The sequence below is a fragment of the Heteronotia binoei genome, chromosome 3, assembly GCF_032191835.1.
Source record: "Heteronotia binoei isolate CCM8104 ecotype False Entrance Well chromosome 3, APGP_CSIRO_Hbin_v1, whole genome shotgun sequence".
Classification (NCBI taxonomy): Eukaryota; Metazoa; Chordata; class Lepidosauria; order Squamata; family Gekkonidae; genus Heteronotia; species Heteronotia binoei.
This window is the reverse complement of record NC_083225.1, coordinates 141591007-141617558: the sequence shown is the minus strand read 5'-3', so window position 1 is coordinate 141617558 and position 26552 is coordinate 141591007. Positions and strand designations below refer to the sequence as shown.

General features: G+C 40.1%; 1 protein-coding gene across 1 annotated transcript; it reads right to left on the bottom strand.

Annotated features, from left to right (window-relative positions):
• Positions 1-620: 620 nt before the first annotated feature.
• Positions 621-26552, bottom strand: IFT57 (intraflagellar transport 57). Its single transcript, XM_060234538.1, has 11 exons — positions 26225-26552; positions 20339-20501; positions 18898-19016; positions 16976-17066; positions 14946-15014; positions 12677-12796; positions 7674-7745; positions 6512-6643; positions 5942-6004; positions 1815-1881; positions 621-1010 (listed from the first exon to the last, which is right to left on the bottom strand). Exons 1-11 carry the CDS (start codon positions 26389-26391, stop codon positions 829-831), a joined length of 1245 nt encoding a protein of 414 aa, XP_060090521.1. The 5' UTR covers positions 26392-26552; the 3' UTR covers positions 621-828.

Sequence of the window (26552 nt, the reverse complement as noted above, 5' to 3'; positions counted from 1 at the left end):
TATACGTTCCAAATGTCCTATCCATCTACTTGTGTCTCGCATACACATCAGTTCCAACAATGATACCAATGCTTCTCCTAGTCATAAGATAAATTCCTACATTACAAGACAGAGCATCCTCTTCAGCTCCTCAAACCCCTCTTCACATGTCAAATCTGCTCCCCTTCCTGACCTTGCCAAACATCCTTATTACTGAAATCTCTTCCTACCCACTGGCTACCATACGTGGCAAATCCCATTCTCTGACTCAGCTAAATCCAGCATCCTGCTCAGCACTCTCCTGTATTCTCCACACTGATGATGCCTAAACTGCTAATTTATAAAGCATATGAAGAGAAGGCAATGCTGAGGTATGCAGCAGTCATCATTGTCGAAACAGTTCCTATATCCCAAATAAAAGCATTATCTCCATAGCACACATGATGATTTAGGAATTTGTGTAGACTTTGTAGTGGCAATGCAAGCCCTGTTGGTTGTCCCAAGCAGTCCAATAAGGCCCCTGGGACTTATTTTGGCAGGCTTGTGAAAGGGAAGGAATGCTAATCTCACTGGTATCTGTACTGATGGTTAGGAGAGATTTTCCTCCCAAGCCAAATACTTTGAATAACCATACCAAAAGCTTGTTAATGGTATTTTATTAACTTTTTTAAAAAAAAGAAATGTATAATAAATCCTCAGAGACAACAAAACGTAACATCACCCCAGCTATACAAACAGAATTAACGTTCAACATTTTGCTTAATATAATATATATACTGTAAATATATATATATATATATATTATATACAAAATTTTGATTAGCCTAACAAAAATGGTGTCAAGTAAATTCAATAGGTTCCAACAATTGAGGAATCTGGAATTACAGTAGCATGCATATCTCTAGTCATATTTGATTTTTCTTTCAGCTTTGACTGAAGTAACGTGTGTTCCACTACGCCAATCCTTATGTCCATCTGAATGGTTTCTTGCTTCAGTTTGGTTAAAGCTTGTTTAATCTTTACTAAAGGAGCTGTTCAAAAAAGAAAAATGCAAAACAGTACATTTTTTCTGTCAGTCTGCCACACAAAGAAACATTCCCCCCCCCCTTGTAATTCACTCCCTCTGCTAATCAGGGAAGCTAAATGAACAAAAGAATGACAATACTCTGGAGACATAATGGATTCATCATTTCACATGCAAGATATTTTAAAATCAGAAGATAATTCTACCACTTTCTTGACATTTGGTATCTGAAGATGTGCATAAAAACGTACATATGCTCTCAGTACTCAAGTCAGAATATTACATTAAATATTGGCAAAAAATCATTGCAAAAAAAATCCTCTAGATTTGTTCTTTAATATATACTAGCAGAAGTTCGATCAATCTCTCCACGTACTCAAAGTTATAGCAGCCACACAAATCTCAAAGCATTACAGACAAGACCATAGCTGCACACAGGGAAGCTTTATATTTTCTTTTTCTTTTTTGAGAGTCTGACTCACAAAGTCTAGGAAAGGATTACATTTATAGGAATGTTAGAATGGATTGAATAACACTAGACATTTGCCAAGTGTTTATCTTTTCAACAACACCAGTCTAATTCAGTCTGCATTAGTTATCTCAGTGAACCTTTGACCATTTTAAAAAGTTCAAATTGTAGAGAGGGAGCAAAGGGTTCCATGTCCAAACAAGATACAGAACCAATTACATCTCAGCTACTGCTTCTGCTTTAGGATTTGGATATTTTCCCCTTAACCCACAAACACATGGTAACTAAGTAACACAGAAGATGGGCGCTTTGTCTATGGAAAGAGGTGGCTGATGGACTTACCTCCATCAGTCATACTGCTTCCTTTCTCTTCCATATCCTGTTTTACTTTCTCCAGTTCTTCAGTAATCTAAGAGAAATAAACTGAATTATTCTTTAAACCAAAAACACCTTTTAAAAAACCTTCTGTGCTGTTCTTACAAGTAACAATGAACCTTCATTTAAACAACGACACTGGTTAGAAAGGGTTTCCTGTAGTGGCATTGCCCTGTCTTTATAATAAACAAAATCAAAACATATCCTCCCACCCAGATTTTACACTACAATATCCAAAATAACTACAAAATAACAGTTACTTCATGATATTCCGAAGGCCCTTTCTTACCTCTCTTAAGCTTTCAATGTGCATTATAGGGACCATGCCTAAACAGGGGACCAGAATCATTTCCCACTGAAAGAGCAAACATGCATCTTTTACACAAGGCATTTAAATAGGGTGGAAGGGACTTTCTACCTGCCAGGACAGAATCATGCTCCAACAGAGGCTGACTGTTGGAGACTGCTCAGCTCTACTTGACATTTGCTCACCTCCCTTGCTGCTCAAGCCTACACAGGGAGATGCTGTCTGGAAGGATAGTTTTCATATTAAACATTCTGGAGGACAGACAGCATGAAACTGTACCTGGGTGGGGTGACAAATCTGGCAGTTTTTCCCCTTAGGCTGCCAAACAAATTATACCACTTGCCACACGGAACCTATAATAGTGTCTAGGGGAGAAGCTCTCTGACCATGTTCTATTTCAGGGGTGGCCAATGGTAGCTCTCCAGATGTTTTTTGCCTAAAACTACCATCAGCCCCAGTCAGCATGGCAAATGGCTAGGGCTGATGGGAGTTGTAGGCAAAAAACATCTGGAGAGCTACCGTTGGCCACCTCTGTTATTTGGTTTCCCTAGGATAAAGTTTGAGTCCAGTGGCACCTTTAAGACCAATAAAGTTTTATTTAAAGTATAAGCTTTCTTGTGCAAGCACACTTCTTCAGATACAGTGAACCTCAACCATTACAGAGAGAGAGAGAGAGAAGGGGATGTTGCCAGGAAGGGCTAGTTAGAGTAAAGATGCATAAGTACTGGGTGATTATAGATGAGATTGGGTTAAGGCAGTTGGTGAAATCTGTAAATGGCAGTAAATTAGCATACAAATACAAGAGTTAACAAACAGGTGAGAATGACATTTGAGTACAGAGGCACCTTCATGACCAACAAAGGTCCATTCTGGGTATAAGTGAGAACAGAGACTTAGGCACACTTTTTCAGAGACACTGAAACAGATTTCCTCAAGAATTACATATAGATAGAGGGAGTTTAGTTGCCCGGAAAAGCTAATCAGAGTCAAGATGTATACATAACTGAGCAATAAATACAACTAAGATTGGAATAACACATTTGATAAGACATATAAATAGCAGTAAATTGGCATAGAGACAATAAAGGAGTTAACAACAGATGTGAGAACTAAGTTTGAGTCCAGTGAGAACTAACTTTGAGTCAAACAGAGTTTGATTTCTGGGTATGTGAGAACTGTATGACTTAACATGTGTAGTGAGATAAGAAGCCAATATCGCTGTTAAGCCTCAGGAGTTCCATTATCATGAGTGTTGTAACAACATATAATTCAGCAGTCTCCCATTCCAGTCTGTTTCTGAAATTCCTTTGCGATAAAACATCAACTTTGAGTTCCCACATTGAGTGCCCTGAGAAGATGAAATGTTCTTATATAGGCTTCTCAGTTTTGTGACTCCAGATGTCAGATTTGTGTCCATTTATCCTTTTGTGTACCGTATGACCTGTTTGTTCTATGTATTATTTAATTATTAATATGATTTGATTTATATCCTGCCCTCCCCGCCGAAGCAGGCTCAGGGCGGCTCACAACATAAAATCCCTCAAACAATTAAATTAATGAATATTAAAATTACACATTCAATAATAAAATAGATATACGATGACTAAAATAGTTAGAATAAAACAGAATACTGAGTTGGTGCTATTCTGGTGGCGACGGCCTTCTTCCACTTCTCTTAAATACCAGTACCGAGTCAATTGAATGCCAGCTGGAAGAGGACAGTCTTACAGGCCCTATAGAACTGCACAAGGTTCCGCAAGGCCCTCACTTCATCTGGTAGTTGGTTCCACCAGCAGGGGGCTAAAATTGAAAAGGCCCTGTCTCTGGTTGATTTCAATCGGACCTCCTTCAGCCCGGGGATTACTAATACATTTTGTGATCCCGATCTAAATACTCTCTGGGGAACATGTAGGGAGAGACGGTCCCTAAGGTAGGCAGGTCCTAGGCCATATAGGGCTTTAAAGGTAATACCCAGCACATTGCAACAAATCAGGTATACTACTGGCAGCCAGTGCAGTTCCCGCAGTCCCGGCTGAATGTGCTCCACCTGGGGAGTCCCTGTAGCGGACTGAAGGGCATTGTTGGCATATACAATGTTAGAAGATGAGCACGTGAATGAGCCTGAGATGATGTAGTTGATGTTATGTTCAGTGATTGTGTTGTCTGGGTCTAAGTGGCAGCAAAGTTGGCATCTGGGTTTATAGCAAGCTCTGGTACCTGTGTCCATGTTCAAATGAGATGCTGCATTATTGTGGGCAAGGAGTTGTTTCACATTGGGGGGCTGTCTGTGCACCAGAAAAAGTTTGCCCTCCAGTACTTGTGAAAGACTTCTCCTTATCCAGTAGACATTGTAAGTAGCTGATGTGTTGAACTGTTTTGAGTTAAGAGCTGCAAGTGACCACTAGTAGTGTTCTGGCATTATCTCTTTTGGGCATACGTATTATTTCAATTGCTCAGCCACAACTAGATCTGCTGAACACCACATACTGATTAGGCTGATCCAAGCTAGGTTTCTGATGTGTGCAACTCAGTGTGCAGCTGAGTTGCATAATAGAGGGCACAAGGAGATGCAAAGAGCACAGCAAGGATTCAGAAGTCTAATAACTGCTTTTAATAGAAGAGAGAGAAGTTCAGAAAAATAAAGATGCATTTTCCATCCTCACATTTGTGGAACAGAGCTTTAAAATGCCTGAAGTTTCAAAATATGCTATAATCCACTAGAATTGAAAATGTTGTATACTTTAATTTCTAAAAAAAATGCTCACTTTACTCCAAAGTTGATCACTTTTTAGGTATCTGGATCACTTGAAAAAATATGTTGTTGACAACAGCAACACACTGACTCAGCAGTAACTTGGAAGCATTCGTTTCACAGAAGAGCCAAGTTCTTTCACCACCCATTCCATGATGTTCAAGCGTAAATGACTCATTAAAGCAAGCTCAGACAAGAAAATATGAAAATCCAGAAGTCAGTGCAGAATGACTACTGAATGGCAACCAAAGTGCTTTCACACCCTGCAGCTTACATAAAACATGGATGGGAAGTCCCAGCAAGGATGTCAATGCATTAAAAGCCTGTCCCTGCAAAGGCCCAGGTCTTTAAAAATTGGTTCACACACCCTATTTCCTCATTCTATCTCAGCTTCTGTACAGCCAAGGCAAATGTGCACCCTTATTTATTTCCCAAGAATACAGACTAGATTAAGGGAACATATTCCATTCACTATGGCTTGGTGCCAATAGCACACTCATCAGTGGTCCTTCTAGGTGCATGAAGTTATATACTCCTGTCATTCTATATTAATTCTTGTAAATCATCTCATAAAAATAAATAAAGCTTAATGCTTATAAAAAGTACTATGAAAATTAAAAGCAATAACTCACTCATTCTGAATAACTTATTCACAGAAGCAGGCATTAACGTAGTAAGAAATTAAGTGAGTTGCCCCCCCCCCCCAAAAGAAGAAACTGGCAGAAGAACTACTTTGCATAAGTTTTCTCTCCTGAATCCTGTCCAGGATTTCAAGCATAAAACACTAAGAGCAATCCTAAACCAATTCAGAGTCCCACCCAGGCCTATTCAGTAGAGATTATTACAAGGGAAGTATTGTTAGGACTGCACTGTAAGAAAGATAACTGCATTTCAAATACACCAACTTAGCAAGTGATATACAAATAAAATCTGAAATACTTGACTTGACACAGAAATTCTGAAAATCTTAATATAAGCAATACTACATATGCAAATAACAGGAATTTGAAAACATCACACTTTAAAAAAGAATACCTCTGAGAGAACTCTGGTCCTCTCTGTTACTCCTCCACTTCCTTGTTGATATTTTTCTTTGGCCTATGAGGAAAAAAATATTGTATAATATAAAATGCACAGCCCCTGCAAAACCACCTTTTCCCATGAACAATCCTGAGTGTGAATGCACATATAAGAGGTTTGTATGATATGATCTAGCAGCCTGAATAGCCCTGCCTAGCCCATCAGAGCTTGGAAGCTATGCAAGTTAGGCCACAGTTAGTACTTGCATGGGAAACAGTCAAGGAAATCCAAGGTTGCTACACAGAGGAAGGCAATGGCAAACCACCTCTGCTCATCTCTTGCCTTGAAAATCCCATGGTTCTGGAGTTGCTGAGAGTCAGTCACGACTTAACAGCACACAATCATTATTATTATGATACAATCTATAATTGGTGCCTCAAAAGCAAGTAATAAGAGACACATTTTTAAAACAAGAGAAAACACTGTACATTGAGATTACACAGCCAAAACCTTTGCTGAATTATTAAACAGCACCTATGAAGTCTTAACAGAAATCAACTCTGTACAACTGAAGACTGAAGTTACCTCACTCAAAAGGGCCTGGGCAGAACGATATTCTTGAACTAAATGCTCCAGCTGGTTGTTGATGTATTTTTCCCGGCTGCTGACCTTTTCCAGGGTTCTGCTGATTTCATTATGAAGTTTGTCATGGTAGCCCTATAATGGTTTAACATGAGTCAGATCCAAAGGGTGATGAGCCCATGAGGTTCAGCATACACTGTGGAATTTGTTTTTTTATTCATTTCCTTTGAAGACTTCCCTTCTCCACACTGCCAAGTGCTTTTGATATTGTGAAGGGCTGAGATGTTTGAAGTCTGTTTCAAAGGCAACTTGGTATGTAACAGGTACGAGTGTGTGCATGTGCACACATTACTGTTCAAGAAACACAAATTCAAAGACCCCTTGGGCATGTAGTAGTAAGCTGTGTGGATCTTTGTATCCTTGTCAATATATAACTGAAACAAGCAAAATTATTTCAATTGTTCAGCCACAAGCAGACCTAAGCTTCTTAGGTAACAGTGCTTCTGCAGTTTTTTGACTGTTTCGCTTATACAAGTCACTAAGAAAATAAGTCTCAACACCAGGGGAAAAAATAGATAAGCCATTTCATTCTTTAAAAATTCACATGTATTTGAAAAAAAAAATTAAGAAAGCTTGCATGGATTGTTAATAAACAAAATAGCAAGTATTTAGTGTTGGAGCTTATTTTTTGTAACTGTGAGCATCCATCAATTCCTAAGTATCCATCAGCTATCAAATGGCCTCATCCATATTTATCTACTACAGCTCATCTGGACAACAAAGCCTCCAAGTAATGTTCTGCTTCTCACAACTAGTTATATCTAGGGGCTTTCCAGATTTTCTTTATACAAAAAGGAGTGGTTAAGCTCAGAAGCAAACCAGAAAAGGAGTGGCTAGCTCAGAAGCAAACCAGATAACTGGCAAAAGCAGCTCCTTTTGGTTTCACTGAAAGGCTTGCTGAGGAAAACCCACACCACAGCACATGGAAAACTACAGAAGACCATGATGCTTCCTGAGAAAAACCACAAATAACTTACATGCGGAGGGATTTGACAAAAGCAAAACCACACAAAGGAAGGGAAAGTTCTCCTGTCAGAAATCTATGACATGCTAGCAAGTAATCAAAAAGCCACATTTGAATTATTTGAATATATCAGAAACGTACTTTGGTCTCTTTTAAAGCAAATTCAATTCCATCTTTGTGCTGATGCATCTGATCTACATGGATTCTCCAATCCTACAATTGAAGTAAAAAGACACAACACAATTTATTTCATGCCTGACTTATCATAACTCTGCAAAGTTGGCTGCACAGCTGGAAAGGGTGGATAATTTCAACCCCAAGACAGTCATGTTGGAATGGTATCATCTGAGACACCTCTGTTACCCAAAAGAAAATTGCCAATGTATCTGAGGCGATAGATCTGACTAAATACTCTCTTATGAATCTAACAACCACTACAGTCACCTTTCTACAGGCTCTTCTTTAGGTACTCCCACCTTTTGAGATTAGGTAGGTGGTGACCTGGGAGAGGGCCTTCTTGGTCACAGTACCAAAACTCTGAAAACTCTCTCCCCGGGAAGACTCGTCTATCCCTTTCTGTTGCCATCTTCCACCAGTTGGAGAAGACTTTTTTGTCTACAGTGATCCCTCCTTCCTCCCCCATGTTTTAATTTGTTGCCTTTACATGAATATATAGATTGGTTTTAATGGTTTTTGTTTAGTTTCTAATGATTTTTAGATGTGCTTTTATTATATATGTTTTTAATCTGTTAGCTGCCTTGGCAGCCCTGATGAGGGCAGAAATGCAGAGTATAAATTTTGTAGGTTTTGTAAATAAAGTAACATTTGCAAGCAAGTTTGTTGCTTATGAATATTTTTGTTTCAGAAACCATTTTAAAAGAATGCCCCAGGCTATCCTATTGATTTCAGCCTTTCAACTTCACAGTGTGACGAGATGCTGGTTCTTCAAGTAACTAAACCTTTGTACTTGTTACTTATTAGAGGATGGTGTGGAATTGTTTTCTGTGGCCCCAGAAGGTAGGACCAGAACCAATGGGTTGAAATTAAATCAAAAGAGTTTCCGGCTCAACATTAGGAAGAACTTCCTGACCATTAGACTGGTTCCTCGGTGGAACAGGCTTCCTCAGGAGGTGGTGGGCTCTCTTTCCTTGGAGGTTTTTAAACAGAGGCTAGATGGTCATCTGACAGCAATGAGGATTCTGTGAATTTAGGGGGAGGTATTTGTGAGTTCCCTGCATTGTGCAGGGGGTTGGACTAGATGATTCTATGAAATAGTTCAAGACACAGTACAACAGTGACACAGGCAAAGGCTAGGTTCAAATATTACTCTGTTAGTTTGTGGAACTTGGCCATGGCTCGCAGAACAAGATTCAAGGTTTGTCTAAGTCTCTTTCCCCTACCACTTCTGTACAAACCCAACTGATACCTCAGCCTGCACTGCAGCACCTGACAAAGGGTAAAGCTCTGCCCTGCCACGTTGCCATTGGCCACTGGCAATGTGAGGGAATGGAAGATTTCCTTTCTCAGGAATCTCCAGCTGCTCTTGGTGTGGTAAGATGCCCATAATGCAACCCTCCCCCCTTCCTCAGACATGTGCAAAAAAACTTGCCTGGCTTTATTTTTATTTATTTATTTTTATTTTATTGGATTTATATCCCGCCCTCCCTGCCAAAGCAGGCTCAGGGCAGTTAACAACAATAAAAACATGTACAGATATTAAACATTAACTAATTAAAACCTTAAACATTTTAAAAACAATTTGGTAATACATTCCAATAATTTCAGTTTCAGTCTTCTTGAGTATCCTCATATGTAGCTATCAATTAAAAGCAAGTTGAAATAAATGATTAACCCTTTCTCTCCACCATATTAACCCTTTCTCTCCACCAAGCCCAAAGAAACCAACCTCCAACTGCTGATTTATGTGAACTCTCCAAACCTACCCGAACACCCAAGGGGTCAATAGTGAATCCCTCCTGATGTACCATCCTACCACCGGCAACTTTATTCCACCCAAAACGACCTGCATAAAGTCTGCTCCTGGCCTTGCTTACAACAGATTCTGTGTACTTCTCATCCCACCCCATCTCCAACAGTATTCCTCATATATCATACAAAGTGACACATTCTCCCTACAAACACCACTCATAGACTACATTCTTGCAGAGTCCAAAGCGACCATCAAAGTTGCAGGAACATCTGCCACATGTTTCCACTCACTCAGTGTAAATGAACTGCATTTTATAAACTTCACTAAGCTGAACAAGCAAGATAATCAAGAACAGCTGGGAATCCTGACTTCAATAGGTTGAAAATAAAAAGGGAGGAAGATTTGTGGACTAGTGTGGACTTTCAGGGGCTTCTGGAAGCATAAGCATAGCTATCCCAGATGCTAAACAAAGTTCAAAAGACTGGGAATATGAACATCAATGAAAAACTGTTGTTAGGGCCCAAGAGCCTCAGGTCTAGTTCTCAGTACTTCAGATGAGGTGAACTTGCATCTCAATTATACCACCACTTCAGAATAAATGATCCTCAGCACCAGAAAACTCTTCATCTTTTAAAATATTACCAAAAGTAACTCTAATTTAGCCTTCTCCCAGGTTTTAATATGCTAGAATTTTTTTCAGTTGAATCATGGACCTGCCTTCCCTCATTGTCTGAAGTGATACTGTCCAGACATGGTTACACCTAATTTACCATTGTTGAGAGCCAAAGCTGAAATGATTAAAGAAAACCTATTGAGATTTACAAACACCAGCACAATTTTAACAGAAAGGAAGAAGGCATTTTCATCCACCAGTCTTGGTACCCAGCTCTGCAAAACACCCTACAGACTATAAATTGCAGAAAGTCACAGAACAACCAGCACATTACACAGAACAATCAGCAGAGTCAACAACCATCTTTCTTATCTTCACACCCCTTCCAACCCTCCCAGCAATTAACACGGAACAATGGTCACATTCAACAGCCAGTTTCCTTATCACTACCCTTCCAGGAACCCCCACCAAACAATGGGCACATCCACAAACCAATTGCCCTTTCATCACACCCCCTCCAGCCTATAAATAGCAGCTCTCCAGCAGCCCTGGCCCCACTCAATGCACAGCAGCCAAGAAGGACAGAGCGCCTACTCCGGCTGCAACGCCACTGAGGATGTTCTCCGCAGCTGAGAACGAAACGTCTGGAAGGAAAACTTTCTCCAGTAGAACACGGCACTTGAGCCCGAAAGATTCTACAAACCCTAATGATGTTACCAGCCGTGAAAACCTGAAATCTTTGATAATGATTAAAGACCTTACAGAATGGAGGAGAGCACAACAAGAAAGAAATTGCATTATTTGAGGTAGTTTGTTTAAAATAATAATACCCCACTTTTCTCCTCAAAGTTTTTGGGGACCCAAAGTTGCTTAAAAAGTTCTCCCCTCCTCCATTTTATCTTCACAAAAACTCTGAGGGGAAGGTTAGGCTGAGAGTGTGTGATTGGCCTGAAGTCACCAAACAAATTTCCATGACTGAGTGCGAATTCAAATCCTGGGTCTCCCAAATTATGGACTAGGCCCTGTCTCTCTTCCTCTAAACCTGCTCCTGCAACTCTATTCCATTGAGTTTTCTTCAAACAAGAAAAACCCTTCCATCAACAAAGCAAAACTTTTCTTAATCATTGTAAAGAGCTTTTTGCCACTGGAGGAAGACTTAGTCACAGAATCATAGAGCCAAACCCTATGAGTTTTACGGCACAATAGCACTATGCCATATTGAGCATACTCAAGCATAAGTCCATTTGATTACCATCAAATCCATAAGTCCATTTGATTACCCTAGTGACATCAAGCATAAGTCCATTTGATTACCCTAGTGACGGCTTTGACCTATGAAGACTTCAAACTCAGTCTAACAGCAAAGGTGAAGTAATTCTTTTGTGCTGATAGCACTAGTTAAAATTGTGTATGTTTTGTCTATATTTCTTCTCTGTGTTCAAACACATTTGCATTACTTTAGCTACTGAAGATAGGGTCAAAGTTTCAACGGCTCACCAGCAAAAGAGATACAGCGCTGCTGTCACAAGAGAGGAAGATTTAATGGGAGGAAGGAGAGTTCCATCTTCAACATGTTCAACTAGAGACAACAGCAAGAACTCCAGGAATATCAAAAATACATACAAAACATTTTTTAAAAACCTTAGACAGACAAGATAGAGGGATTAATTTGAATCAATGTGCTGGAAGTGATTATGATTATGAATGAGAGACACCCAGAACAATTCTGAGGGAACTAGAACAAGAACAGGGAACCAAGACAGTATACCAGAAGACCCCAACAAAGAATCATACAAACAAGCAGAAGAATACAGCCTGTCTGTGTTGCGCAAAGTGTCTGCCCAAGAAAGCAGAGTTCAAAAGCAAGAAAAGATTCTCTTAGATTTGACTATATTAAATAGAATTGGAATTTCTTTTATGATATTTTTCAGCAGAAAGAATGGTGATTTAGTAAAAACTAAGTTAGGGACAGCATGGGAAGGAGGGAATACATAGGGTAGCATCCCATAAGGAAAAGATGCAGAAGGTAAGAGCTAAGGGGTGCAAAACTTATTTAATGCCAAACTGATACCTATTGTGTTTCTAACATTTACTTTTTCCTCAAGGGAAATTATTCAGCAATTCAACTGATAGGAAAGCCCTGTTCCACTCCCATTTACTACTCAGAAAGTAAAGTAATCTCGAAGGTTAGGCACAGTAATCAATAAAGTTGAAGAGTCCAAGTCTTCCAAGTCATACATCTCAAAGATCTATCTATTTACTTACATATTTGGTCTGCTGCTCAGAAAAACCCTTAAATTTAAAAACATGTTTATGCTGGAAAACAAGTACTTAATTTATAAATGCTAATCTATTTTTAAATGCTGTACCATCAAGTTGATTTTATCACACTTCACATTTAAGTGTGATTTTTTTTTCTGCATAGGAAAGGCAACAGAGATGAAACTCAAATTAAGCATATTTGGAATTCTAGCTCATTATAAAGTACTATGTGTTGATTACAGACTGGAGGTTCTTTAACCTGGAAGTATTAAAAACAAAATAAAACTGAAGCGACTGCAAAAAAAGCACACGGGGAGAGGTGCTGGCAAGACTACCTACCTTATTATCCGTTCTTATTGTTACTTTCAATTGAGGAAGGACTCGTTCTACTTCAAGGTTCCACTCAGCAGCATCTACTGTGGATTCTAAAATCTCTTCTTGTTTTGATTCATTCATATCCTATCAAAAAATGGCAAGTGATTCAATTACTGGAATAGGCATGGACCGGAAAAATGGAGGTCTGTGGAGGTTTGTAGTTTGTGAACAAATTCCTGAACAAATCTATGAACATTTGATTTGTAGGAAAGAGCCGCCCTGAGCCCGCTTTGGTGGGGTAGGGCGGGATATAAATCAAATAAAATGAAATGAAAATGAAATGAAGAAAGTAAAAAGAATCAGTAATTGAGTTAGTGTGAGTTAGCTCACAGTTTTTTAGCTTCCAGCTCACACATTTCTGTCTTAGCTCAAGAAAAATAGCCCCAGAGCAAACTAATTTATGCACAACTTTAATGCCAGTAGCTCACGAAGTAGAATATTTTGCTCACAAGACTCCACAGCTTAGAGGGAGTATTGGTAACTGGCTAATTTAGAGGTCCCCAATATTTTTCAGTCTGTGGGCACTTTTAGAATTCTGCCAAGGGTTCTGGGTGCAATCACAAACTGGCTGCTATGGGAGATAGAGTCAGCCACAAAAAATGCCAGAGCATGATATTATGTATAACTCTAATGCTAAATCTTACATTTCAGGGGAAGTTCTGTTTTCCCTTTTAAAATGAGCATATTGTTTAAAAATATTTTCTTGCATATACATCTTCAGCTACCTTCAGGTACGCAGTAAGGATCCTCGTGGTGGCAGCTGCTGTCAAAGCAATGGTTTTTAAAAAAAAAATCTGTACAGCCAAACAGATCTCCAATGGCCAGTCAGAAGGCTTGTTGGGCAAAAACACTGCCTACTTCCTAAAACTACTCTCCAAGGAAAGGTGTCAGCAAGTGCCAGGGTGCCCACTGGCACCACACTGGGAACTCCTGGGCTAACTGATATCATTTTGAGATGACCTCTCTTGGCATGTCACTCAAAGAGCATTACACTTGAGAAAAATCTTCTGGTGATCCCTGGCCCAAAAAAATGTCCAGGTGTCCTCAACCTACCTGGTGGAACTCTCTGCCTTAGTACAGTTCCACACAGTGCTGTAGCCAGGATTTAGAAAATTGAGGGGCTTTTAGTTTCTTTCAGGGGCACTTAGCCATTTCTGCCACCACCAGCCACCCCACAGCCTCCCCTCCACCACCCTACGGCCTTGTTTTGCTTTTATGCAGCTCTCCCCACTGCTGTGGCAACTGCCTCCCTCCCCCCCTCCCACGTCCTCCCTTTCCCACCACAATCCTGACCACTCTCCCAGCTGCTGTGGCCACCACCTCCCCCCATCCTCCTGCTGATCAGCTGATGGTGCAGGAGGCAGCTGCTCCTGATCCCTCTGGTGCAATTATAATTGAGGGGAGGGAGGGAGGGAGGGAGGGAGGGAGGGAGGGAGGGAGGGAAGGAAGGAAGGGTGGGTTATGGCCCTCAAGCGGGCTCTCTTTGTGATTAAAACTGCACGGGAGGGGTGGTGGGAGTAGCCACTGGTCTCCTGGGCTATTTAAAGAGCCTGTCAATCAGCTGATGGGTGGGGCCTTTAATTGGCATGAGGGAGGCTGGCAGTTGTTCCTGCTGCCCATCTGGTATGTTTTTAATTGTGGGAAAGGTGGTGGCAGCAGTGGTGACAGAAGGTCGAGGGCCCTGAGTCAAGGCCCCAGAGTGGAAGACAGGGGCAGGGCCTCCACAGCCCCCCCTCCCCCGGTGGCTATGGATCTGGTTCTTCAGGGCTTGTAAGGTGGAGATGATTGCCCAGGTTTATGGCTGAGGACAGCAATGATTTTTTACTCAGTCTGGCTCCTCCTTGCTTTTTTCATCTATGGGGCAAGGACTATAATTCTAGCCCAATCTGGAATGGTTACTTAATTTGTTTTACTATTTTAAATTTGTTTTAAACTTGATTTGAATATATGTTCATTAAATGTTGTACATTGCCCTGAGCCCCAAATATGAGGGGTTTTTTTTAAAAAAAACAATTTACAAATACATAATTTTCACATGTTTAAAAGAAATGTTATCAAATATTACTCATACTTCAATGTGCATTCTGAAATGCTGAAGCTACAACTTAAATGAACTTCAGTTTGCATTTTAACATGGTTAACTTATATCCAATAGTTGTTTTGAATATTTTGCGTGTGTTTCAATGCACAAATACCACACTTCACACCACTAGCTAAAGAGGAAAATGCTTACTGATTTGTAAGTTTGTGCCTTTAAAACATTCAGATCAATGTAGTTATCTTCATTGTCTGTCTCTTCTTCCTTAAAAATATATAAAACATATTATCTACAATACATAAAGCAATGCAAAACTGTATTTTAAAAATGTTTCCTGAAATGCATCATAAAACCATGATTGAAGGAGAACATAATGTGTTAATGCTACAATATCCGGCTCTTTATGAACACTATGCCTTTAGCAATCACCAAGGTAATTGCTTTGCCCTTCCTTGCATTTAAATATCACTTATGGCCACTTCCTGAGATGTTTATTTCACACACCAGCCTGACTGCACCCTGGGTACATATTTGTGCTTACAAATATTACAATATGAAATAACAATCCTAGATACAGCCAGCTGAAATTCCTGAAGTTGTGACAGTTGGAGAATTGCTGCCAGATGCATCCAGGATTGCCATTTCATGCAATTATGTGCCTGTGGCCAGTTGGGACAGCTGTCATATATATCTTATGAACCAGCTGTCACATACACCTTGTGAACATCTTTTCTTTCTCTAACATAACAGGTGCCTAACCAAGCGTCAGTTTGAAGTCAATAGGACTTGACTGGTTGATCTCTGTCCTCTGACTAAGGACACATGCAACAGGAGGGAGTCATAGAGCGGGCTGCACCTCTCCAGGTTGTTGGGGGAAGGAGTAAGAAATTACATTTCTGAAGGTCTCCCACTTTTTAATAATAATAGCACTCTATAGAAGTAAAAATGTATCAAATCAAATAGAAAGATTCTTGTACAGCTGACTCCTTGGTTTACTACTTCTTATCAGTATTCCCTCTAAGCGGAGTTAGTGTGAGCTAGCTCACATTTTAGCCTCCAGCTCACATTTTTGTCTTAGCTCAGGAAGGATGATCCCAAAGCACAATAATTTATGCAGTATCTCACAACTTTAATGCCAGTAGCTCACAAGACTCTGAATCTTAGAGGAAACATTGCTTCCCATTTGTATATAAATCCAAGTGGGCAGCCGCGTTGGTCTGAAGTAGTTGAACAAAGCAGAAGTCAAGTTTTACCTTTAAGACCAACCAAGTTTTATTTAGAGCGTAAGCTTTCATGTGCTCTCTTCATCAGACGAGGGGATCAGGTATTGTGGGCATATTTTTTTACCTGAAAGCATGCTTTAAAAAAATGATACTCTGTTTGAAGTCATACAGCCCATTCTACTATATCAGGATGCCAGCTATTCTGCTGCATGAGTAGACCAAGCCTATGTTTCTACTTAACAGTACAACTGCATGACTTTTTCACCAATAAGTTGTACATAGAGATGGGTATGAACTGGGGAAATGGTAGCTCATGCTTAATTTGGTTTAAGAGATGTACAACTCACTGGGAGTCTTCAGCAGGGTGTCTTCCACCTACCCCCCAAGTTTGGTGAAGATTGGATTTGGAATGTCCAAGTTATAGCCCCCCAAAGCAGATGCCCTCAAGAAAGCTCAGCTTCAACTCCAACAACAGCTAACTCTTCTCTCTTCATGCTGCAGAATGGGAGCTTCATGACTGGTTCCCAGAGCTGCCAATCAAGTTACTGACAACTGCTATGGGTGCTTCTAGGGCTCCCAGAAGTCCACCCCTAGCCTTACCTAGGAATTGATTAAATCAGCACCAGGCTATCTGGAAAAACTAACTGCAAAAATGAGCCAAACATATCACCAAGGGCTGAACCCATTCAGAACAAACCACAGTTTGGCACGATTAATGTATGAATCACAATTTATGGATTGGTTTGTGACCATCTCTAATTGTATGTACTAGAAGGTCATTTTTTCCAGTTTCATATCCTGACACTCCTAATATCACTGTGTGTGCAACTCACTATTTTCAGGCATGGGAGAAGCTCACAAAAGCTCTCACACGCCCAACTCAGGGTGTGTTTGGTCCAATGAATACAATAATTTCTTTATCATGTTCCCTCTGTCCTGTTTAATACTGGTTTCCCTTAAATTATTTAACAATAACCTTAACACTAGAATAGGCATACCTACCGCAATTTCTTCTTCAACTTTATTAAGGGTCAGTTCAGCATCATCTTCCGTTATTGCTTCTTCTTCTAGCTCTTCCGTTGGATATAGTGGCCTGAAATCAACACAATCCTGAAATGCAGCGTTTTTTGAGGCACTACTAGGCTTATAGCTTAACTACAGATCTTTTACAACATAGCCTGGTAGTAATTAACTTTTGTGCTTCTGACAGGAAAGGGAACAATGCAGGCTGCACTAAGGTACAGTACACAAAACCATTTCCTATGCCATACCTCCTACTGTGCCACCCCTTAATAGCTTCCATTATTTTGAGAGCTGAAGGAGTTACTTGTGTAATAATCCCATATACAGAAGCTGATGAACTAGTGAAGGACTCTGTCAGTCTCATTTTCACTCTAAACCTCACCAAATTCAAGCATAAGTCACTAAAAACAGTAATATTGTCAGCCATCCTGAAATTTGCCTGTAAGCTCAATAATAAAGAAATAGAACGTGTTTCCTGAACATACATATGTATAGCATTATTCATTAGGATCTCTGTCAAAATATAAAGCAAATGTATTGAAGCCATTGGCTACAAAAAGTAATGGAAATATGAACCAATATCAGCTTTCATTGCTTTTAAAAATGTGTAGCACTCATGGTTGTCAAGAAAATATATGATTCAAGCAATTGCGTCTTTAAAGTTCTGTGCTCTCAGTTCTGCATTTTTCTGTAAATATGCAGGAGGAGCAAGACAATTCTGGATTTCTTCTTCAGTGATGTGCATGCCTCTTTCATGGTCTCTTTGAATGTGAATATAACTCAAACCCTCTAAGGCAGCTGGAGTTATCATTCCCGTATTACACCTCAGGAAGTGGGGGCATCTTCATCATACCAAAAGCCATCATGTAAGCTCATGGCCAAGCTGGGAACTGAAATAAACATACAGTTTGTTTTCTTAACCACTATGCTACACCAGCAGGATTAATGCCAAGGCTCTGCCCAAAAATGGAGGGCAAGATATAGGCCCGGGACATGGGAAACCAAAGCAAAAGTCACCAGGTATGTAAGTATCATCAAGTCACTTCCAACATGATGACCCTATGAATTAATAACCTCCAAAACATTCTATGGTTAACAGCCTTGCTCAGGTCTTGCAAACTGAGGGCTGTGGCTTCCTTGATTCAGCCAATCCATCTCCTGTTGGGTCTTCCTCTCTTTCTGCTTCCTTCAATATTTCCTAGCATTATTGTCTTTTCCAGTGACTCTTGCCTTCTCATAACATGACTGAAGTATGATAACCTCAATCTAGTCATTTTTGCTTTGATTTGATCTACAACTTACTTATGTGTCTTTTTGGTGGTCCATGGTATATATAAAACTTTCCTGCAACACCACATTTCAAATGAATCAACCGTCTTCCTGTCAGGTTTCTTAATCAGAAAACCACTAATCATAAAGAAAATTCCCAAGGTGGCTTTGGGCAAGTCATTGTCTCTCAGCTTAACCTAATTTTACAGGATTGTTGAAAATACAAAGAGGGATAACCTACATGTATCACTCTAATCTCCCAGGACAAATGACAGGATATAACTGTGACTGACAGAAGAACAAAAACACATGGGCCTGCAATATTTCCACTACAACTTTCCCTGCGGCAGAAAAACAGCAAGGTTCTTTGGCGAAAACATTCCAGTTCCTGGGAAAGTGGGACATATAACCAAAAGAGACTCTACCTTGAAGAAAATCACTGATTCTCATGTAGGAATACTTAGAAATGACTATTGGGGAACAAGAAAAAGAACACACACACCCCAGTTTTGTGAAACCTAAGACACAACGGTAACAGGAGGTAAGCATTTTGATATGATCTCCTCACATTGGTCAATTTTTCTTATTTTGTACCATCAGCACCTGACTCCTATTTTCTTAAAGAATCATACCTTTTCCAGTTATAGGAGGTGTGTTTTAAAGCTTCTTCAGCTAAACAATCAAGAACATAACATGCCTGTTCTCCGTAACCTGCCTTTAGCTTTGAAGGAGGAAAATCCACAGGTCTCCCCTGGAAGTAAAAGGACATACCATTAATGACTATTTTCTTCCTTCACCAAAGGCTGCTTCATGTGTTCATGTTGCTCATTCAAGGACTACATCTGCTTGTATGAATGTAAAATCACAGATGAAATGCCACTAACAGAATTAATGTATAATGACATCACCTCAAAAACACTTCTGGTCAATTAAGCCGATTCACACATCCTTCTGTAAGTTTTCAAGTAATAAAAAACAAGAGACATACATGCATGAACAAACCATAACCACAACATTCATAACCCATCCATGTAGATTCACATTTTAATTTTCTATATGAATGTGCTGTTCAAATGCACATCAAACAGAAACAGGCAAAACACATCTTCATTTCTCCTTAGCCTTTATCTGGCAACAATGCATCATCATAGGATGCGTTCTCTGAACATCCCTTTTTCTTGAATCAGAGATAATTTCTTCAGAAAAAAGCTTAATTCTGGTTTGGTGTGATGTCTGAGCTGACAAATAATGGTGTGACAGCAGCTACAAAGCCAAAAATGAAAGGCATAGTCTGAAGTGAATTTGCAAACCATGTGATTTAAATAATCTATTTGAATAAACAACCCATGGTCCATAGGATTCTGCATCAGGGAATTAAAGCTAGCAAAATGAATGGTGAGAACACAGAAAACAAAAGGTGGCAAACCATCCTAAACAATTATTTGCCTATTATGCATCTGTGATCTCAGAACCACAGTTTGAGATCTATGCTATGGGCTAGTGCAAACTATAGTTTACCATTATGCCAAAATTGAGCTATAGTCACTTAGAGATGCATTGTGTGTACTATATTTCTAACAATACATGAATTGTTGTTAGTCCTATTTAATTTAACAATCTTGTACACCTCCAGCAGACAGTGATATAAATTCCCTGCGATGTAATCTTGCTACTCTGTTAAATATTGTCCCTGTAAATGGAGGTTTTACATTTGCAGATTTAATCTTTTCAGAAAGCCATTTATACTAGGGGCAGTCACAACATTTTTATGGCAATGAGTCCACAATTAAGTAGGTGTTCTTGGAAGAACTTCTCTTTACTTGTCTTACACCCTACTGACTTTTAGCATTCCGTACTCATTTACATTACTCATGATCTTAAATATCCCCAAGCATTTCTGCCTGAAACTAACAACTTCCTATTTATCAAGCCTCCACAAAGTGTGAGGCCCTTAACAGAAGAGACACATCCATAATGCACTATAAGTCTTGAACTCACAAAAACACGAATAATGTTGTAAGAATCCAAACATTAATTCAGAACCATTGCTTTTTCTTAAAAGTAAAAGCTTACAAAGGAACGTAGCTCTGAGAGTATGTTGGATATGGTTGCATTTGGATCATCATATTCTTGTGGCTGTTCAAAGGGATGTCCTGCTTTATTAATCAGCCAAGCTGCCAGAGTGCAGAACATATAGAACTGTTCACCTGGATTAGTGGGCAATGCAAAGTAGTGCCTGTTTTAAAATAAAAAGAAGCAAGGATTAGTCTGCTTAGACTAGGGGGAAATATTCTTATTTTTCTAGTTAACACAGTGCTGCTGTATGTCTCTTCCCTCCCCCAAATTGCTTTCTCCAAGGATGACATTCTAGGGTGACATTTCACTGACAGATGTGCTCATTTCTTTGCAGTATTTTCAGGATCTTATGTCACCATTGGTTATGCCTTCTACTACGTATGTAAACCCTACTGAAAATGAGTGTCAGTCAAAGGCTAAAAATGCAATTCCCAAGAATCTTCCAGCCAAACGCTTGACAGACAAAAAGGGATTTTATTATCTGATAGTTCATAAATCTCTTTAGTGTTTAACCTTCTGTGGAAGCATACTATACAGATTCACACTGTTTTGTATCTTTTAAAAAACAGACTTTTCACAACAGAAAAATAAACTAATAGAAAAAAGCAATACAACTTAAAATGGCATCTACTTACCTATACCGCTATCCAGTCTCTAAATATATATTTGGCCAAAAATACTCTCTCAACTACACCTGTCATGATCAAACAGCAATGCCTGAAATATTTTAGAACTACTCTATGTGAGATGGATTTGGGGAACCGAGGCTTTTCTGATGGATAATTGGTAGCGCACAGTTTCATTTCTATATCACCACTGGCTGTTAACAGCCCCTTACAAAGTATTTTCATAGATGGTGTTTTGACTCCTTTGTACAGCTAAAGTTACATAGGAAGTGAAGCCAGGATTCTTAAAAACAGGTTCTTGACCTTAAACTTGCAATACTGACACAAGTTGAGCCAAAAAGCTTGCATAATGATATTATTAACACAAGAGCACTCCACATTTTTCATTCCATACTAAAATACACTCCTTATCTCTATAAAGACATACAACTGTTCAATGAAACTATGTCTTTTGGAGAAAGTCTGAAATCTTTTGTCACCCTTGTTAGCAAGATGAAAAATTCACAGTGAGATTTTTATCAATAAAATGCATTACCGTTTGCCTCCTTAGGCCACAGGAAAGGCTAAAACCTATTTATGTTTCAAGTGCTAACCGCACTCTCACAGGAAAGGAAGTTACTATTTCATAAGTAGCCTTTCCAAATTCTCACAATATTGCCAGATAATGACACAGTAGCACTGTGTTACCTTGGGGCTACTAACTGGTGAGCCTAGTGCTTTGTGGCTCCAACAGGAACATTTGTGTATATGTTTGTGTCAAAGTCAGTTACTCCCCATGGTCAACTGCTTCATACCCCTCCCCCCCACTCATGTGAGCAGTTTAATTTGCATGAGCAATGTAACAACATAGCTTACAATAGAATAGATCATGGTACTATTTTTGTGAATCAGAAAACTGCAAGTTGCAAAAAGAAGAGGTAACATTTATGAGCTAAGTCAGTCCAGTGTTAAAGAACCCACAAAAGGAGACCAGGCATGAGAAAAAGAAAGTGTATGGGTTGGGTGTTTTTTGTTGTGTTTTGTTTTTTTAAAAAAAGCTTGGCAGTATACTACTAAAACAAACAGCTGGATACCCTAAAACAGTGGTCCCCAACCTTTTTGGCAACAGGGATCGGTTTTGTGGAAGACAATTTTCCACAGACCAGTGGGGGTGGGTGGGTGGGGAGGTTTTGGGATGATACAATTATGCACTTTGTTTTGGTGTGGTGGTTAAGTGTGCAGACTCTTATCTGGGAAAACTGGGTTTGATTCCCCACTCCTCCACTTGCACTTGCTGGAATGGCCTTGGGTCAGCCATAGCTCCTGCAAAGCTATCCTTGAAAGGGCAGCTTCTGGGAGAGCTCTCTCAACCCCACCCACCTCACAGGGTGTCTGTTGTGGAGGAGGAGGATAAAGGAGATTGTGAGTCACTCTGAGATTCAGAGTGCAGGACAGGATATACATCCAATTATTATTATTATTACTACTACTACACTGTAATATATAATGAAATAATTCTACAACTCACAGCCCAGTTGCTAACAGGCCACAGAGCGGTACTGGTCCACGGCCCAGGGGTTGGGGACCCCTGCCCTAAAATACACAGGTGCCAGAACATCCCATTTTTCATTCTTCTTAACAACATATAAAGAAGCCAGCACACTACATTTTGGAACTCATACTGCATACAGTGATGTTTGCACAATAAGTTCTGTATCAGTGTACATAAATGAGAATAGTATAAGGGGGACACTGTAAGCACTTGCAGAAGGCATTTCATTTCCCTCTCTCCCATACTTTCCCTTCCTTGAAAGCCACCAGCCTCTCCCCTTTACTGGATTTCCTTCTCACCTTCCTATCCACAACCAACTAACCTACATTAATCTGCCCCTTCGCTGTGTTTATTTATAAACTGGTTTTATAAATCACTCAATCCCTAAGTATTCAGGGTTCTAAACAATGTACAACAGTCAAAACATCATTTTAAAACATTCCAATAGTTAAATAAACTAATTAAAATAAGTTCACAAACAGCATCATTCAGATGGAGTTAATACATTAAATTACAAACGGTGTCTCTGGCTCATAGATGGGCAGGGTGGAAGTGTAGCTGAGGAGGGGGGAGGAGGAGGGAGTGCCAGCCAAGATGGTGCCCAACACTGTCTCAAATAAAGGCCTGGGGGAACATCTATGCCTTTGCCTTGCAAGCCCTGTGGAATTACATAAGGTCCCATATGGCGTGGATGTCATTTGGCAGAGAGTTCCACCAGGCTAGAGCCAGGGCTTAGGACAGCTGGATGTCTTTGGGGCTGGAGATCACTAATAAGTTGTTCTCAGTGGAGTGTAATGCTCTTCAGGGGACATACCACTTAAGCCCTTGAAGGTCAGTACCAAAACCTTGAACTTGATCTGGCACGCTACCAAAAGCCAGTGCAGCTGATGCAGCACAGGTTGAATAGTTTAGCTTTCCCTCCCAGATCCTACTTTGAACCTCTATAATGGCTTTAAGCTGGTGACTGCTGTTAAATAGTCATGAGATGCTAGGCCTGGATAAGTCATGGAAGTCACATGACACAATTTTTCCATGATTATTGCCAGGCCTAACCCAAAGAGTTAAAGAGACTGTTGCCAGGCCTAACGCAAAGGTCAAAATATCCTTGGAAAGGGCCTTGCCTCTTACTCTTAAGGCTTCAGCTGGCAAAACTTCTGCGATAGTCTTGCAACAGCCATAGAATGTACTTATTTTTTAAAGCTACAGGTGCTGTTTCTGTTCTTTTGAGGGTATTAAACTCCGCAGCGTGTGTGCGTATGCACATATACTTTAGATTTCAATTTTTCTACAAACATGGAGCTTTTCCTCAGGTTTCCAGAAAGATCTGTTTTGTCTGTTCATGGCTCCAATCTTGGTTAAATGCACAGATTTGGCCATGCTGAGAATTAGAAATATTGATGATACAACTCACTTTTATTGTATTTCGGCATCCATTCAACTAAAATATTGGCATGGATGACACCGGTGAAGGGGATTAGAAGGATTATAAAACACACGTATCAAGGAATGACTGATGTAAGGTTGTGTTATGAAAAGATGTTCAGTGGTTCATCTCATGGCTCTGAAGCTTCATGCATACTTTTTCGCTTCAGAGACTTGTAGATACCCTCTCCCTCAAGTACAAGATCTAGAAATCTTTTTAAAAAGTGGAAGCTCAAACAGTCGGGAATCCATACCCCATGCTGTGCAGCATATGAATAATACACACTGTTCTTTGAATATTGCTTCCATTTGAACCACAAGAGGATTGATGTTAAGTTGGCAGACAGCATGACTGGCCATACTTTAATTATTCCATGTTTAGTAGCATGATGACAGAATTACAAGCAGAACTGAAGAAATGAGCAGTGACTCACAAAAGTTCATACCCTCTCTCAAATTTTGTTTGTCCTTAAGGTGTTACTGGACTCTTGACTGTATTCTACAAGAAGGACTATATGATCAAAATAGGTTAATTAATATAATGAATATTTGGGGGAGGGGGTTAGCCTCCAAATGGAAGACTGCTAGTGACAAGGAAAAATAAAAGCTTTATAATAAAAATTTCTGTATTATTTCAAATACTTAGTTGCAATGGACTGTCATTCAAGCTTCAAGAAGAAAGTTTCAAACTGCAGACAACTTCAGTTTTAAGGCATTTAGTGCAAATAACTTTGAGACATTTACACTCTTGGCATACACAGCAAAAGTTAGCAATAAAACACAATCCTTGGCAGATTTTTCTTTGGGACCTAGAACTTACAGCTTCTCTCAGTGGTTTTATGGAGCTCCACTAGAACTTAAGGTGTATTACACAGTGGAACTAGGAACAGAACCAATATTAAATACTCTTTTGTTGTTGTTTTCACAAGCCAATCTTGACTCCACAGAACCTCACAGTGCCACTCTAACCACAGTTACACCATTTTAAGCTCACTGAAGTCAGTGAATTTCGAAGGATGTAAATCTGCTTAGGATGTCACTCAGCCATCCAGAGGGACAATCATTCTGTCATGAAAATCATACATAAGCAGGTGTTCAAACATTTAGGTCACAAACACTGCCACAGAAATGGGACAATACACAGAATACCACCCAGATTTTTTTTAAAAAAAATACTCTTATTTGTCCTCAAAAAACTGATATTATTTTCCACTCTACACTGAAGATGAGCTGTAGGTCTCATGATCTCTAATGGGCACCCTAGTTAAACCACACAATATCTATCTAGATCAGGGGTGTCCAATGGTAGCTCTCCAGATGTTTTTTGCCTACAACTCCAATCACCCCCAGCCAGCATGGCCAATGGCTGATGGGAGTTGTAGGCAAAAGAACATCTGGAGAGCTACCGCTGGCCACCCCATAGATGTTTACAAAGAAAGTAAAAGACCAGTGCTCTGCATGTTGATCCACAGTAATCCTCCTCTGCCAAAACAGAACGCTGTTGCACACAGCTGCCCTATGAAAGAATACTTTTCTGCTACCAGCAGTATCAAGACCACTCCAAAATACATAACTTCAACTTGTTCGATACTAGATACAAATTCATAGCACAATCATTAACGCATATTTTAGAAAGCCAGCTGACTTAACAGAACTTTCTTTCAAGTGCATGTGTGCTACACTGCAGTTCTACTCTAACTCATGCAAGTCTTCCTTATCCAGAAGTAAAGAATACAGAAGCCAAAAGCACACATGAAATACACGTGCAATGCATACCCTATTCATATTTCAGGCTACAACCCTAAACACTCTTAGAAGGTAGAACTTAACTAGACTTGTCAGAAATATACTTAGAATTGGCTGTACACAGCAACTTTCAACGGTTAAAGGAGCAGTGTAATGTATGAGTATGCCCTAAATTTAAACCCCTACTCAGCCATGATGCCTATAAGTAATTCTGAACCAGTGCACCCTTCTCAGTCTACCCACTCAGCATTGGGGGAGGGGGGCACACTAAAAAACCTCAAAAGACATCAGATGAACCATCACAAAACTCTCCTATCCCGACACAGTCTCAGGCACAAGATTTTGGAAGCGAGTTAGCTGACAGGTTCACCCTTCTAACCCTCAAAAGTGCACGAAGCCGTACGGAACAAGCAAATGATCTACCAGTGATACACTAGTTATTCGTGGACTCAGCCCATCCTCAATGCCTACAGAAAGCAGACGGATCAAATGGGCCTTCCTCTATATCTCCTTTGAGAAGAGGCTAGGTAGACAGCGAGGCCTATTTTCTTGCCTCACCTGGAAGGCGGTCTCATGTTATGGCTCCGCAACGCCGACTCCTCCTCGTAATTGAGCAGCTTTAACTTCTCTAGCAAATCCTCCATCATGACGAACATATGATAAACCGCGCCGGGGCCACGCTCGACCACAGCGTCCCCCTCCTCGGCAGCGGCCGCCATAACCATCCCGCAAACCCTCCAGTCCCAACCCGGCAGCCTCCTCCGTTTCCAAGTTGCCAAGCACAACACTCATGCAGAAACGTCCGCTCTGCCGTAACCGGGGAAACAAACCCCGCCCATCTCAATAGTCGCTCGCCAATCTCGTCTTTCATCAGCGCCTCCCTCAT

Coding starts and splice junctions, on each gene's coding strand:
- IFT57 (XM_060234538.1), bottom strand. CDS start 26,391: ATGGTTATGGCGGCCGCTGCCGAGGAGGGGGACGCTGTGGTCGAGCGT. Junction 7,746..12,676: donor CAATAAGAACGGATAATAAG/GTAGGTAGTCTT, acceptor CTTCAATTGTAG/GATTGGAGAATCCATGTAGA. Junction 6,005..6,511: donor CCCAGGCCCTTTTGAGTGAG/GTAACTTCAGTC, acceptor TTTTCCTCATAG/GCCAAAGAAAAATATCAACA.